General features: G+C 32.7%; 1 protein-coding gene across 2 annotated transcripts; it reads left to right on the forward strand.

The window, feature by feature from the left end:
* The first annotated feature begins 5 nt into the window (after nt 1–5).
* On the forward strand, nt 6–11,680 carry LOC149778802 (protein C10-like). Of its 2 annotated transcripts, XM_089939558.1 has the most exons (4): nt 6–59; nt 1,754–2,025; nt 4,285–4,461; nt 7,556–11,680. In XM_089939558.1, exons 3-4 carry the CDS (start codon nt 4,305–4,307, stop codon nt 7,696–7,698), a joined length of 300 nt encoding a protein of 99 aa, XP_089795684.1. In that variant the 5' UTR covers nt 6–59; nt 1,754–2,025; nt 4,285–4,304; the 3' UTR covers nt 7,699–11,680. The 2 variants fall into 2 exon arrangements, with proteins under 2 accessions (XP_089795684.1, XP_089795682.1); XM_089939556.1 differs by lacking the exon at nt 1,754–2,025 and having other exon boundaries at nt 10–59.
* The last annotated feature ends 822 nt before the right edge of the window (nt 11,681–12,502 follow it).

Raw genomic sequence — 12,502 nt, forward strand, 5'->3', positions numbered from 1 at the left:
TTTCACTAATGTAAAAATGGCAGCGTCCATTCAACATTTCTCAGTGCAGGATTGCAAAGGTTGCCAGTTCGTTTACGAAGTAGTTTTTATGGACACATTTTATAAAACGACCCAGATAAATGGAATTTATTATACGTGTCCTTTACAACTAGCAGTGATACTTGTCTGGTTCCTCAATTTCGTCATGATTATATGTTCATAGTGTATCATTATATATATAGTCCTGCATGTAAGACTTTGACACTGATATTTATGTTTTGGGCGTCACCAAAACAAAATCAACATGTGATATGTCTTACATTATAGGACCAAGTGTATCATATGTCATTGTGGTCATGTATGCACAATTATTCAAATTAAATATTTGTTGATCAAAACCATAATACTGAAATAATGTAACCCAAGTGTCTTCATTCCACAGGTGCTCGACGCGAGCTTGATGTTAGGAATAAAATAATAATCTGAAGGAAAAAATTCATACAGAGTGACAAAAATACCTTAGATTACCCCAATGACCCGTTCTGACATAGGACCCTCTCTATCATTATATATGTGATTCATTCCTGAGTGTTAAATGCTCTGCATCTTAAATGTCGTCAGTAAACTTCTAGACTAAAATTATTGATCGCTATGAAGTTTACATTGGTAGCCATGTAATAAACACAGGTGCTCGACGCGAGCTTGATGTTGACAAAAAAACAATAATAATATGAAGGAAAAAAATCATATAGAGGGACAAAAATACCTTAGATTACCCCCATGATCCATTCTGACATAGGACCCTCTCTATCATAATATATAAGAGAGAAGGTACGTAACTTCCAAATACTTCGTTCCACCCATGACCCTCGATTTCCTTTTGCTATTTCCGTCTTTAAAGGCAGAAAAGTCTATGATGGCTTGATGAACAGAAAAATATCTCAGGCGTAAAATAAGCCATTTAATATGGTCGTGTGCATTTAAAGACACAGATAGCTCACTCATAAACCGTAGTCAAAACATACCTAAACAGAAACATAACCAACTCACTGTCAAATCAGTGTGCGCCTTTTCACCACAGAACACATCAAATTGCACCATTGACATCTAATACAAATATTTTTTTAGTAGCTGTAGTAGTTTTGGCATGTGAAATAATGCTTTAAAATACGAAAATCTATCATCTTTATATAATTATTTGAAATGATTATAGAATTGGGTGATTTAAATTAATATTCCTGATTTTATACATTAGATTGTTGTATATATTTATAGGATTTGTTTAATTCTCTTTTATGTTTTGTTTTCTACATTGTTTCTGTCTTTATAATATTCTGTTGTTTATTTTTCCGTTGTTTATTTTTCTGGAAGTAATCACAGTGTAATTTATCAATTCATTTAACTCTTTATTTGTGAGATCCAGAATTTCTAAATTATGTCTATATCTATTATTGAAATAAAGTATCGCAGCCATTTGTCCCATTTTTCCTCTATTTGTCCCATATTTTAGACCTGAATACAGGTGTACATTTTTCTTGTTAAAAATCATTTCTTTTAAAAAAAAATTAAATAAAAAATTTCCTTGCAATTTCCTGTTTAGAATTAGCTCCAGTTACATTCTGTGAGTAAATGTGTCACATATATATATATGGATATAGAGTTCTTGAGTATGATTAGTTCATTTGAAATCAAGGCTACAATGCCAGTCTTTAATCTTATTGGATTGCACAAAGCAGTTGCTGTTATCAATGTATCTCATCTTTGTATTATTCAGTTTCAACTCGTGTTGCAAAGGAAAGCAGAAGATGCAGAATTTTCTCCAGCAATGAATAGAAAACAATACAGGAGATACAATTATCCCATCATATTTAGATTTGTAAACCATCTAGTAAAGGAGAAAACTTTGCATTTTCCAAATTGCGTAATTATGATTTAATTATTGGGCATCGAGGTGCCCATCAGCTTGCTGCTTCATCATCAACTATACGGCCTGAACTTGAAACGTTTATAAATACCAGAGAGAGCATTGATGTAATTTGATTGGAGGTTTGTTTTACTGAATTTCTTTTAGCAATGAACCATCCTCTTTCAGTTTCTGGTGTTACTGGCAATTTATTTCACACACTTTTTTTGATAATTTCCATTCATTGAAATTCAATATATAATGCTGTTCTTATGGTATCATGGTTTATATACATGATACTGTTTTTGGTACATAATGCCGTCAGTGGTTATGGACTCCTGCTACTATGTTATAATGGAGGAGAGCTGTAATAGTACTAATAATAACAATAATAATAATAAGAACAAGCCCAACAACACTTCACAATGAAATAAGCACAAGATATTCATTTAAAGACCTCTTTTTTGAGGATTATTAAAGTTTTCTTCTTAGATTTTAGGAAAAACAGTTAGTTGAAAGTTACACCAGAGTGAAATTTATTGAGAATCTGATTGTATATGTTTGCATGTGCGTGCACAAAAACATAAAAATACTCCTTTTGTTTGCTCATGTGTTAGTGTGTTTGTATGTTTAAAACAAAATAATAAAATAATATCCCCTACCTTGGTATGTATGGTTATATGTTGGATTGTTAGTATATATATATATATATATATATATATATATATATATATATATATATATACTAACAATCCAACATATAATCATACATACCAGCCATTCCCGACTAGTTTCCACATTGTGATTATTAAACATTTGGCAGGCATATAATATGCTATTTACAGTAGTTGTTTTGTATTTTTATGCCCAGTCAGTGTGTATGCGCTGTTAAATGGTCAGCTCAATCATGGCTACATAGAGTCAACTAAATTTCATTGAATGCAGTGGCAAACCACCTCATCCAATCAAAATTAAGTTGTTCAAATTTGAACACAATTCCTATATGATTAAGACAAGGGGAGCACACAGTTTAAATGGACTGATCAGTAGCCAATTTTCCACTGCCAGTCTGTTTGTACAAATACATTTCACTCAAATACCCATGTAATCACTTCCCTCTGGTACATAGTCATACTTTAGATGATAAACTTACAAAGTATCCTTTTTAAGTCAATTGCCTCCACTATTAAAGACTGATGTACAAGGCACTGCTGTAACATACTATTGGTTAGTTGGCATTACATAGTAAGGGAGGCAACCCATGATATCCAATGGATGTTGCTAGGACAGAGCACTAAAATATCTGTTTGATCTGCCAAGGAGTAGATAGGGGTATCATATCAGAACCTTTGTGTGTGAAGATGGGATAATTACTTGATTGATCAACACCTGTTTCAAACGAATGCTGATCATGAGTGTATGGCATGAATCATATGATGCCACTTTACAGTTTTTATACATGTATTTGATATTTGTATCACATCACAATGTGTACATGAGGGCATACTCAATTAGCCATTCAGATGTAATTCAATTGTATTCACTAAAATATTGTTCACTTTTTTTATATCACAGTCACAGATTTCCATCTTCCGACATAAAGTTTATGAAACTGATTGAATAATTTGAGTTTTTACTTGTCTGAACTTGCCCAAATGAAACATTTTGAAATTACAATTTGTGATCATTTCCTCTCAACTGCATTTATTAGACTGATTTAATAATTTTTTTGTTTACTTGCCTGAACTTGCACAAATTAAAATTTTTAATAATAATTTGTGCTCGTTTCCTCTGATGCTTATTTAAGTTACATCAAATAAAAGTTTAAGTTTGCTAAAACTTACACTATATTGTAATATAGGTTATTTTTGTTGCCTATATTTTTTCAGACGTTTCATAAAGTTAAAATTCATTGAACATAAACTGTCGGTTTGCCAAGATGTACAACACTGAAAATTATTCCGTTGATTGAGAAGCTTTATATATTACCCTTACACTCTTATTGTTATGCTTTTAACTGTTTGATTTTTTTTATTGCTGTTCGATAGGAAGCCCTTTATCACTTCTTAATAATCCTACATATAAACTTTTGTGTGGCATAAATAGCCTAACAGTACTGATGGGCCATGAAAACACAATTAATAATTACCCGTTGATCGGAAAGATTTATATATTATCTGCACCATCTCATCATTTTGCTTTCAACTGTTTGATTTTATTATCGCTGGTTGATAAGAATCCTTTTATCAACTGTTGTTAATGCTACGTGTAACCATTTTGTATGGTATTAAATAGCCTAACACTACTGGTGCACCGTAAAACTAAAATCAATCAATCAATCATTCAGTTAGTTGCCTAAAGTTTATATACAATGAACACTTATGATTCTGTGTGTGTTCCAGCTGCACTAGGTGACATACTAATGGCACTTCAGCAACATGACAATGTTTTACGCCTTGATGAAGCACGAGAAAGTGCTGGCAATGACATGCTGAGATCCATGCAACTTGTCTTCCCACTGGCTACACAGATAGAAATGGAAGTTATTGAGAAGTATGGCTTTCAGCCAGATGGAGATGGTAATTATATTTATTGAATACTTATAACCCTTTTCTTCTGTATTTTACCTTGATAGTACATCAAATGCCAGTGTTGAACCTAAGAGCATTTGGGCAAGACTGCCCTTTGCCCTCCAAATTTGGAGGACACACATCATTTCAAAGGGACAAAAGAAAATTATGGTATATTATAATATATAATGCACTAGAAGTGCTAAAAAAGGAGATAATCTTATTTGCTTTGACATTTTTGGTACCTTAATTATGCCATATTTTCCTTTGACATTTACAACCTTGCAATAACTTTTTATCATGTGATTAAGTAACTCATTGAAAAATCAACATTAAAAGACTGTCCAGTTTGGTTGTCTACAACAAACCATGCATCTTTCATTGGCCAGGTAAACTGTTTTGATATGGGTATTCATTGCTATCTTACAGTTTTTAACACCTTTAAGCGAAACTGGCCAATACAATCATGGACATATGTCCAGTAAAGAAATGTGGTAAGCATATTTTTAGATATTTTTCCCAACAAACAGAGTGCACCCAAGGGTAAACAGGGACAAGATTTGGGAGACATGGGACCCAGAAATTGTACTATCACAAGTGGCAAAGCAATGAGCAACACACTGACATGCTAAAATATTAAATAGCTTACCATCCATTTGATGGCTTCAACTTTAATGTGATCCAACGTTTTAGCACACCAGGCTATAAGGCCAAATGAACTTATGGTATGGCCTTGCATCCATCATGTGCTTTGCATTGTCCATCCATCAACATTTGTTACCTCTCTGGAGTCCATATTTCTGATCTGATTTTGATCAAACATAAAATATTGGCTTGTAACATAAAAGATCTGGGAAGAGTTTAATAATGGGCAAGATTCACACATATTAAGCATGATCTGGGAAGAGTTTAATAATGGGCAAGATTCACACATATTAAGCATGTAACTTCAAATTGGTTGAGCTTGTCACCACTCGGGAAGCCTATTTTTACCAAACATGGAATATGTGCATATATCATCAAGATCTTGGATAATTTTGATAATGAGCAAGATTCAAGCACATTTTTGGGTGTTTTTTTTCTTCTTCTTCCAAATGCATATTAATAAGGGATCTTGAATCTGATTAGCTGATCTAATTGCCACTCTAGTAAACTCCAATCTGACTTTGCCCTAAATCATCAAGATATGTAATGTTTTGAGCAAGAGACTGTGCACATTAATTATGCCATTATCTTTAAAACATATATTTATCAGGATATAATTAAATAAATAAACTAAAAATCACAGTAAGTTTGGGGAGATTGATTACCTTGGTTGGATTCATACAATACTATATACTGGGTAAGTCCAGGTGATGATATTGTTACCTGTTAAGTTATGTGAGCCATTTTAGCAATAATAGGTAACTTGGGTCTCTTGGTTTGATCTGATTTAGATCAAATGCTGAATATATGCTTCTGTGATCAAGGTCTCTCACAAGTTCAATAATGTGTGGAATTAATATATATTAATGAGGTGATTTGCATAGGCTGGACTGAATTAATATATATTAATGAGGTGATTTGCATAGGCTGGACTGAATTAATATATATTAATGAGGTGATCTTGCATAGGCTGGACTGAATTAATATATATTAATGAGGTGATCTTGCATAGGCTGGACTGAATTAATGTATATTAATGAGGTGGTTTGCATAGGCTGGACTGAATTAATACATATTAATGAGGTGATTTGCATAGGCTGGACTGAATTAATATATATTAATGAGGTGATCTTGCATAGGCTGGACTGAATTAATATATATTAGTGAGGTGATTTTGCATAGGTTGGACTGAAATTAATGTATATTAATGAGGTGATCTTGCATAGGCTGGACCTTTTATCACTCTAGAGACAATTTCTAGTCCAGTTTTGGTCAGACTAGGTAAACAGGCTCAAATCACCAAGATCATGAATTAATATAATAAGTGAGGTGATTTGCATAGGCTGGACTGAATTAATATATATTAATGAGGTGATTTGCATAGGCTGGACTGAATTAATGTATATTAATGAGGTGATCATGCATGTGCAAGATACATGCCTATTGATAAGGTGATTTTGGCATCTAATTGGTAGAATATTTCAACAAGATCTTAGACGATTTTGATTATAGGTGAGAGATTCTGCATATAAAAATGCTGTTGTCTATGAATTGTTTTTTTGTGTTTCATCAGATTATACTAAAATAGGTCAAATGAACATGCAGTAAAATTTGGGAGATAGTTTACATAGGTTGTGTTTTTACAATGCTGCATAAGTATACTTAGTGAAATTTAAAGCATTATATTTACAGGTTGAATTTGTCAATCCTAACATTATTTATTTAAAAAATTCTGACCTTTTTATCAGTGTATTAATGTAGCTGTTAATTGCAGTGATATTTAATAGAGCAAAAATCCACACAAATAGACAGTTTATAATTTTTACAAATTATATAATAAAAAGAAAATATAAGGTTTTTTGTAAAGTACATATATTGGAAATATTTTACTTGTGAAGTGCAATCATTTTGCATTTTCACTCATAAAGTTTCCTACTTAACTCCTGAAATATTTCTTTATATCTACTCAAGGAACATACATATTCTCTGTTTATTTTGTTTCATTTGCTGTCAGATGTGTGATTTGTTGCCAACGCAAGAATTAAAATTTTAGATCTTAATGTACAAGCTAAAAGGCACAGTTGGTGTCTGTGACTACTTCACTTACAACAACATCACACTTTCTATGCTAATGAAACCACAGATAACTATCAGCCACCATCTTTGTATAAGGTACAGAAATGTAGTGTGTATGATCAACATTAGGTGCAGATGAAGGCTGTTTGATATTGCTGAAAGTTTCAAATTTTGAAGATATTTATGGTCTGAGTATAGAAAATTACTAAAGATCATTAAGTAATTCACAAAACAAATTGCTTGGCTCAAAACAGGAACAGCGTTAAAATGCTAAAATTAATCAGCAGTGTTTTATCATAACAGTAAAAGACAAAAATTTGAGATCCTCTGTATTTACTGCGAACAGTGTATTTTACAAGAATCTTTTTTTGTTTTGTTGCAGGTTTAATTAGATTCACCCAAGCAGTGAAGGTGTATGAAAAGCAGGATCCAGAAGTAGCCCAGCTTAATAGACAGTTGAAATCGATACTGATTCCAGGACTTCCTGAAACGGTTGCTGTGACCAACACAAATGGTGCAGCATGAAACATCGTCTTGCATGATAGACAAATATTCTTCATAACTATAATGAATGCTGAAGGAAAAAAGGATCTGATATACAGGATGTGACTTAGATCCAATCTTCGTGCAATATAATATGTCTGTATCCTAGATATTTCTATTTAGGATCATTAAGAAACTTGACAATTTATTTTATTATGTACCTAATATACACACTTAAAAGTAGACCCAGCTGCAGATTGAACAGATCCAGATCTGGTCACATAATGCACCAAAAGATTTGGGTCTGTGCTGTTTGTTAGGAATAATCAGAAGAAGAAACAATATTGACCCTGGTCTGCTGGTGCATTATACAATGGCAAATCAGGGTCTGTGTTGTTTGTAGTTGTGGTCAACTTATAAGCAAGTATATATGGGCCCCAATATTTTATGACTCATGCTTTAGCTTCTGAAATCTTGTATCTGGTACATGGCTGATAGAGATTTAGATTCCTTGCTGTTAGGGATGACATCACCTAACATTGGTTGCCTGAATGGACAATACAATTTATAATGTGAGTAGATGGATTGAATGAAAGAACAAAGCATAAAATCTGTTCCTTTATTATGAAATTATTGTTTAGGGTATATAATAAATACATCTACAGTACAGTAACTTCAGCTGGGTGCTTGTATTGTGACTCATTTGATAGCATATGGACATCAAATGAATAAAATACTTCTGATGTTTCTGATCTCAATATCCGATGTTCTTCTACTTCCAAACTCAATGCAGTACAAGCAGATTAAGTTACTCTACTGGTGTACCAGCATTATCCTACTGGAAACTCTCTGATTAGAAAAGATCATGAGATCTTTAATGAAGACCATGATTTCAACTCTAAGTCAGTTTCACTGACATATGCCTATCATCTACGCTGAACAAAGTTTTCAGTGACATATGCAGCTGTGTTGAACAAAGTTTTCTGGCTGCAGTGTTAAATGGGAGGTCTTTTCAGGTTTCATGAATCTGTTTATATTGAATTAATATTGGCAGGGAGTCATGTTGAACTCCACTTTTCCAGTTTAATATGGTGCAATATGGAGTAATATCAATTTTAAGCAGAATGAACCACTCCTGCTGTAGTAGAAATCTGGTGTACATCCTTGCTTGAGATTTCGGCTGATCAGATTTAGATTTGGTAAAGTGCATGTCCATGTGTGACCACTCATGGCCAAGTAGAAATTAAGTTTTTAAGGTGGGATAAATATTTCTGCTTGACTTTTATAATAATTTGGCAGGACAAAGATTTTTCTAGGATTCAGATTGTACAATTAAACTGGCATATGTTATTTCCTTTCTTATGGTTGTACAGTATTCTTGTGTTTATAAATTTTTCATTGGTTCATATCAATTACTAGCTGCAGAAATAACCCGATTCTGTTGTGGTACAAATGTTTGCATACATATAGGAATGTGCTATTTCAACTTAAGCTTCAAATATGAAGAATGTTTTCACATTCTATTTTCAAAAGCAGGATTATAAAATATCTGATGAACACATATGTATATGCACAGAGTACTAAAGAGACCATTTCTGAATTGTACTAATTACATTCTGTGTTGTAATAATTGGTGTCCATATGACCAAGTCAGTAGATCATCACACATTTGAATTTAGTTTGAGCTTGAGATTTTGTTTCATCCAATCACAGATTATTTGACTTTTGAAAGGCAGAAACTGAAAACTTTGCCTCAAACTTGCATGATTGCCACGACTATTTTTTAAAGGCTTTTGTTTGGTTACATTTATTTTGTAACTAGATGCATCCACTGTATTGTTTATTCATATGTGGAAAGTTTTACATCAGTATTTTGTTAAATTTGAATTTGACACAGGAAGGTATCATTTTCTATTTATTTTCATTTAGTTCTGCAAAATTTAAAATTAAAAATCTGCATATTTGTTGAAAAACTTATTAGTTTATACCTTTTGACTATCTTTTTAACTAACATTAGTGTTTGTACTCAATATTTTTGTTGAAAGAGTAAATTTTATGGACATGTCTTTTGACATTACTTACATTTTAATGACAAAAGCATTTTATATGACTCTTTTATCATCACTAGTATTTACATTTTAATAGTCATTTCAAATATGATTTTTTTAAAACAAACTGCTATTGAAGTAAAACAATAAAGTTTATAAATCTCTAAATATATAGTTATGCTTTGGAATTTTTTCAATATGTGTTAATCACTGAACTGTAATATTATTGATCAAATGGGAGAGATACATATTGTATCACACGAGGGAAAAGATAGTTCATGAATTCAGGTTAATATGACCATCAGTTATCAAATGAACTTCTGAATTCTTCTTGTATATAATTTTTGATAAAAGTAAATGTCAGTATTTTAGTAAGTGGTTGTTTGGGGTAAAACAAGTATTTTATTCAAACTTACCCCTCAATTTCTTAATAGCGTTTGCATATACATTGATACATTTCAATAATCTAGGTATAATTTTAATGAGATGAATTTTAGCATTTCGACAAGCTATCACACATTTTTATGAGTTAATGCTACACCTGTCTCAATCTCAGATCATGGGTATTTTCAAGAATGTTAAAGCAGCAGTGCCAGCTGATGTTATATATATGTATGTACTTACTATTCCCACACAAAATATTGCTAACTTATATTTGAAAGGAGAATTCCATTCATCTCTACAATTTTCACCAACTTTCATACTAAGTAATCCATTTTAGTCAAACCTCCATTTCTCCAGAACTTATGCTGGGTGACAATTAAAGGGAAGATTCCTAACTGGCCAGTTATTACATCATGACCCAATTAAATTATGAGTGTTTACCTGTTGTTACAACATGTGCATTATAAATAGATGTTAATTACATACATTGTATTGTTTGGATGCAAGTTGATAGGATTTGGGGGAGACTTGTGACAAACTTCTTTTAAACACATTTGTCTTATGAAAATTAATTACATTCTTATAGAACTATCTGCTAGTGTCTTCACTTTAATGTGACTATAGTAACAATACAGCTGCACAGTCTTGAAAATACCTCTGACCTCGGGTGTGCACAACGCAGTGTCTTGATGACATTTACAAAAATGTTGATACTGGCTCATAATACATCACATGTCTTACCAATAAAACTTGTGCCATAGGTTGTTGAACAGGAAAATTTCTTATCATAAGTATAACTGTAAATACAAAAGCCATTTAGAAGTTGAGGGCTGAGTTCAACTGCACTATCTTGATTAGTATATATACCCTGTCTCTTAGTATGTATTTATCTAAGGAGCTGTGTATTAGAACATTTTTGAACCCACTGTCTTCACTTCAACATAATATTTTTATGATTTAGATCCATTTTAGTATCAAGTTTGAATTGGGTACCTGTATTGAAAAACAAAATTGTCTGTCTTTGGGACATGTTCTGGACTGACAACAAATGGACAAAATGTGGGAGTGTGATTTGGATTTTTAACGTAGCTTTAACAATTTGAGTCATATTGCTATGATGTTTGCAGTCTGGCAGTTTATTGTGATGTCTAGAACTGGGGCATCATGTGCAGACATGTTACGGGAGTTAGCCTTGGATGAAGTGGAAGAACTTAAAGCCAAAAAGCTGCGTCTTGGAGCTGACATTGCCAGCCTACATGCTTCCTCTGTACAGAAAGCAGAAGAGGCAGAGTTAAAAGGACTCATTGTGCTTGTCACAGAGTCAAATGCTCATAGGAGAAGAGCAGAGGAAAATATGACAGTGGTGGCATCTCTTTCCAAAATGATTGAAGAGAAAAAAAAGCAAATATAATAATGCATTTAAAGCAGTGCTGATGTCTGTTAAGAGAACAATTTATTTTGTATTAAATCTGACACGTATGTTACATATTTCTGAAAAAATAACAAATGTTTACCTATCTTCCAGATCATTATAATGCTATTTTAGGAAATTAATTATAGTTTGACTTTAATCAGTAAACAATATTGTAGTATTTGGCATTCGTTGTTTTCTCATATAACCTGTATACACAATGTTAGCAAAAATAGGTCTTGGAAATCTCTGTTTGTGGTCTTTGAAAGTTTGGGAAAAGTCTTTGAATTTATCATTCATAGTTCAGTAGGAACCCTGATGTAGCATGATGTCCCACCCAGTCACCTTATCCTGACATCAGGCAGACTAATCTCTTAATGCTGAGTGCTTAGCGAGACAGATGTTAGTACCATTTTTATAAGTCTTTGGTATGACTTGGTCGGGGTTCGAAAACACTACCCAAATGTCACCACTGTCCATATGAGTTTGAGTCTCTAACTCAGCCTGTATGGGCATGTGAGAAAGCTTGATGGTTCTTCCTGGGATTTTCGTAGTTTCTGCCTCCCATCAGAGATGCTGGCTGCCATGTATAGTCTATCGTGTGCTGAAAAATGGCATTAACCCTACAAAGCCAAAAGAAACCAAACACTGACAGAGAAGGATGACAAATATTACCATAAGAGATATGCATTAGAGAATAAAAAACCTGCAAGAAACAATTTGTTGAAAATAAAATCCACATAATTATGGAAAATGCTTGTAATACATTCAAGACATTGTGGGGGAAACAGCACTGTCAAGTCAAAGTCAGCAGTGATAAAATAGAGGTGACAGTACTCATCAATACTGCTAGCAAACTGTATTTTATTTCTGCAAAATTGTTGACCCTGAATATTGTTATTTTCTTGAGGTGAAATTAAAATGTAACTATTTAAACAGGTAACTTAAATCAAACCATTTAATGGTGCAAAGTATGACCCAAAGAGGCATAATAACCTTTTAT

Source organism: Sinohyriopsis cumingii, chromosome 17 (genome assembly GCF_028554795.1).
Source record: "Sinohyriopsis cumingii isolate HCF-2022 chromosome 17, ASM2855479v2, whole genome shotgun sequence".
Lineage (NCBI taxonomy): Eukaryota > Metazoa > Mollusca > Bivalvia > Unionida > Unionidae > Sinohyriopsis > Sinohyriopsis cumingii.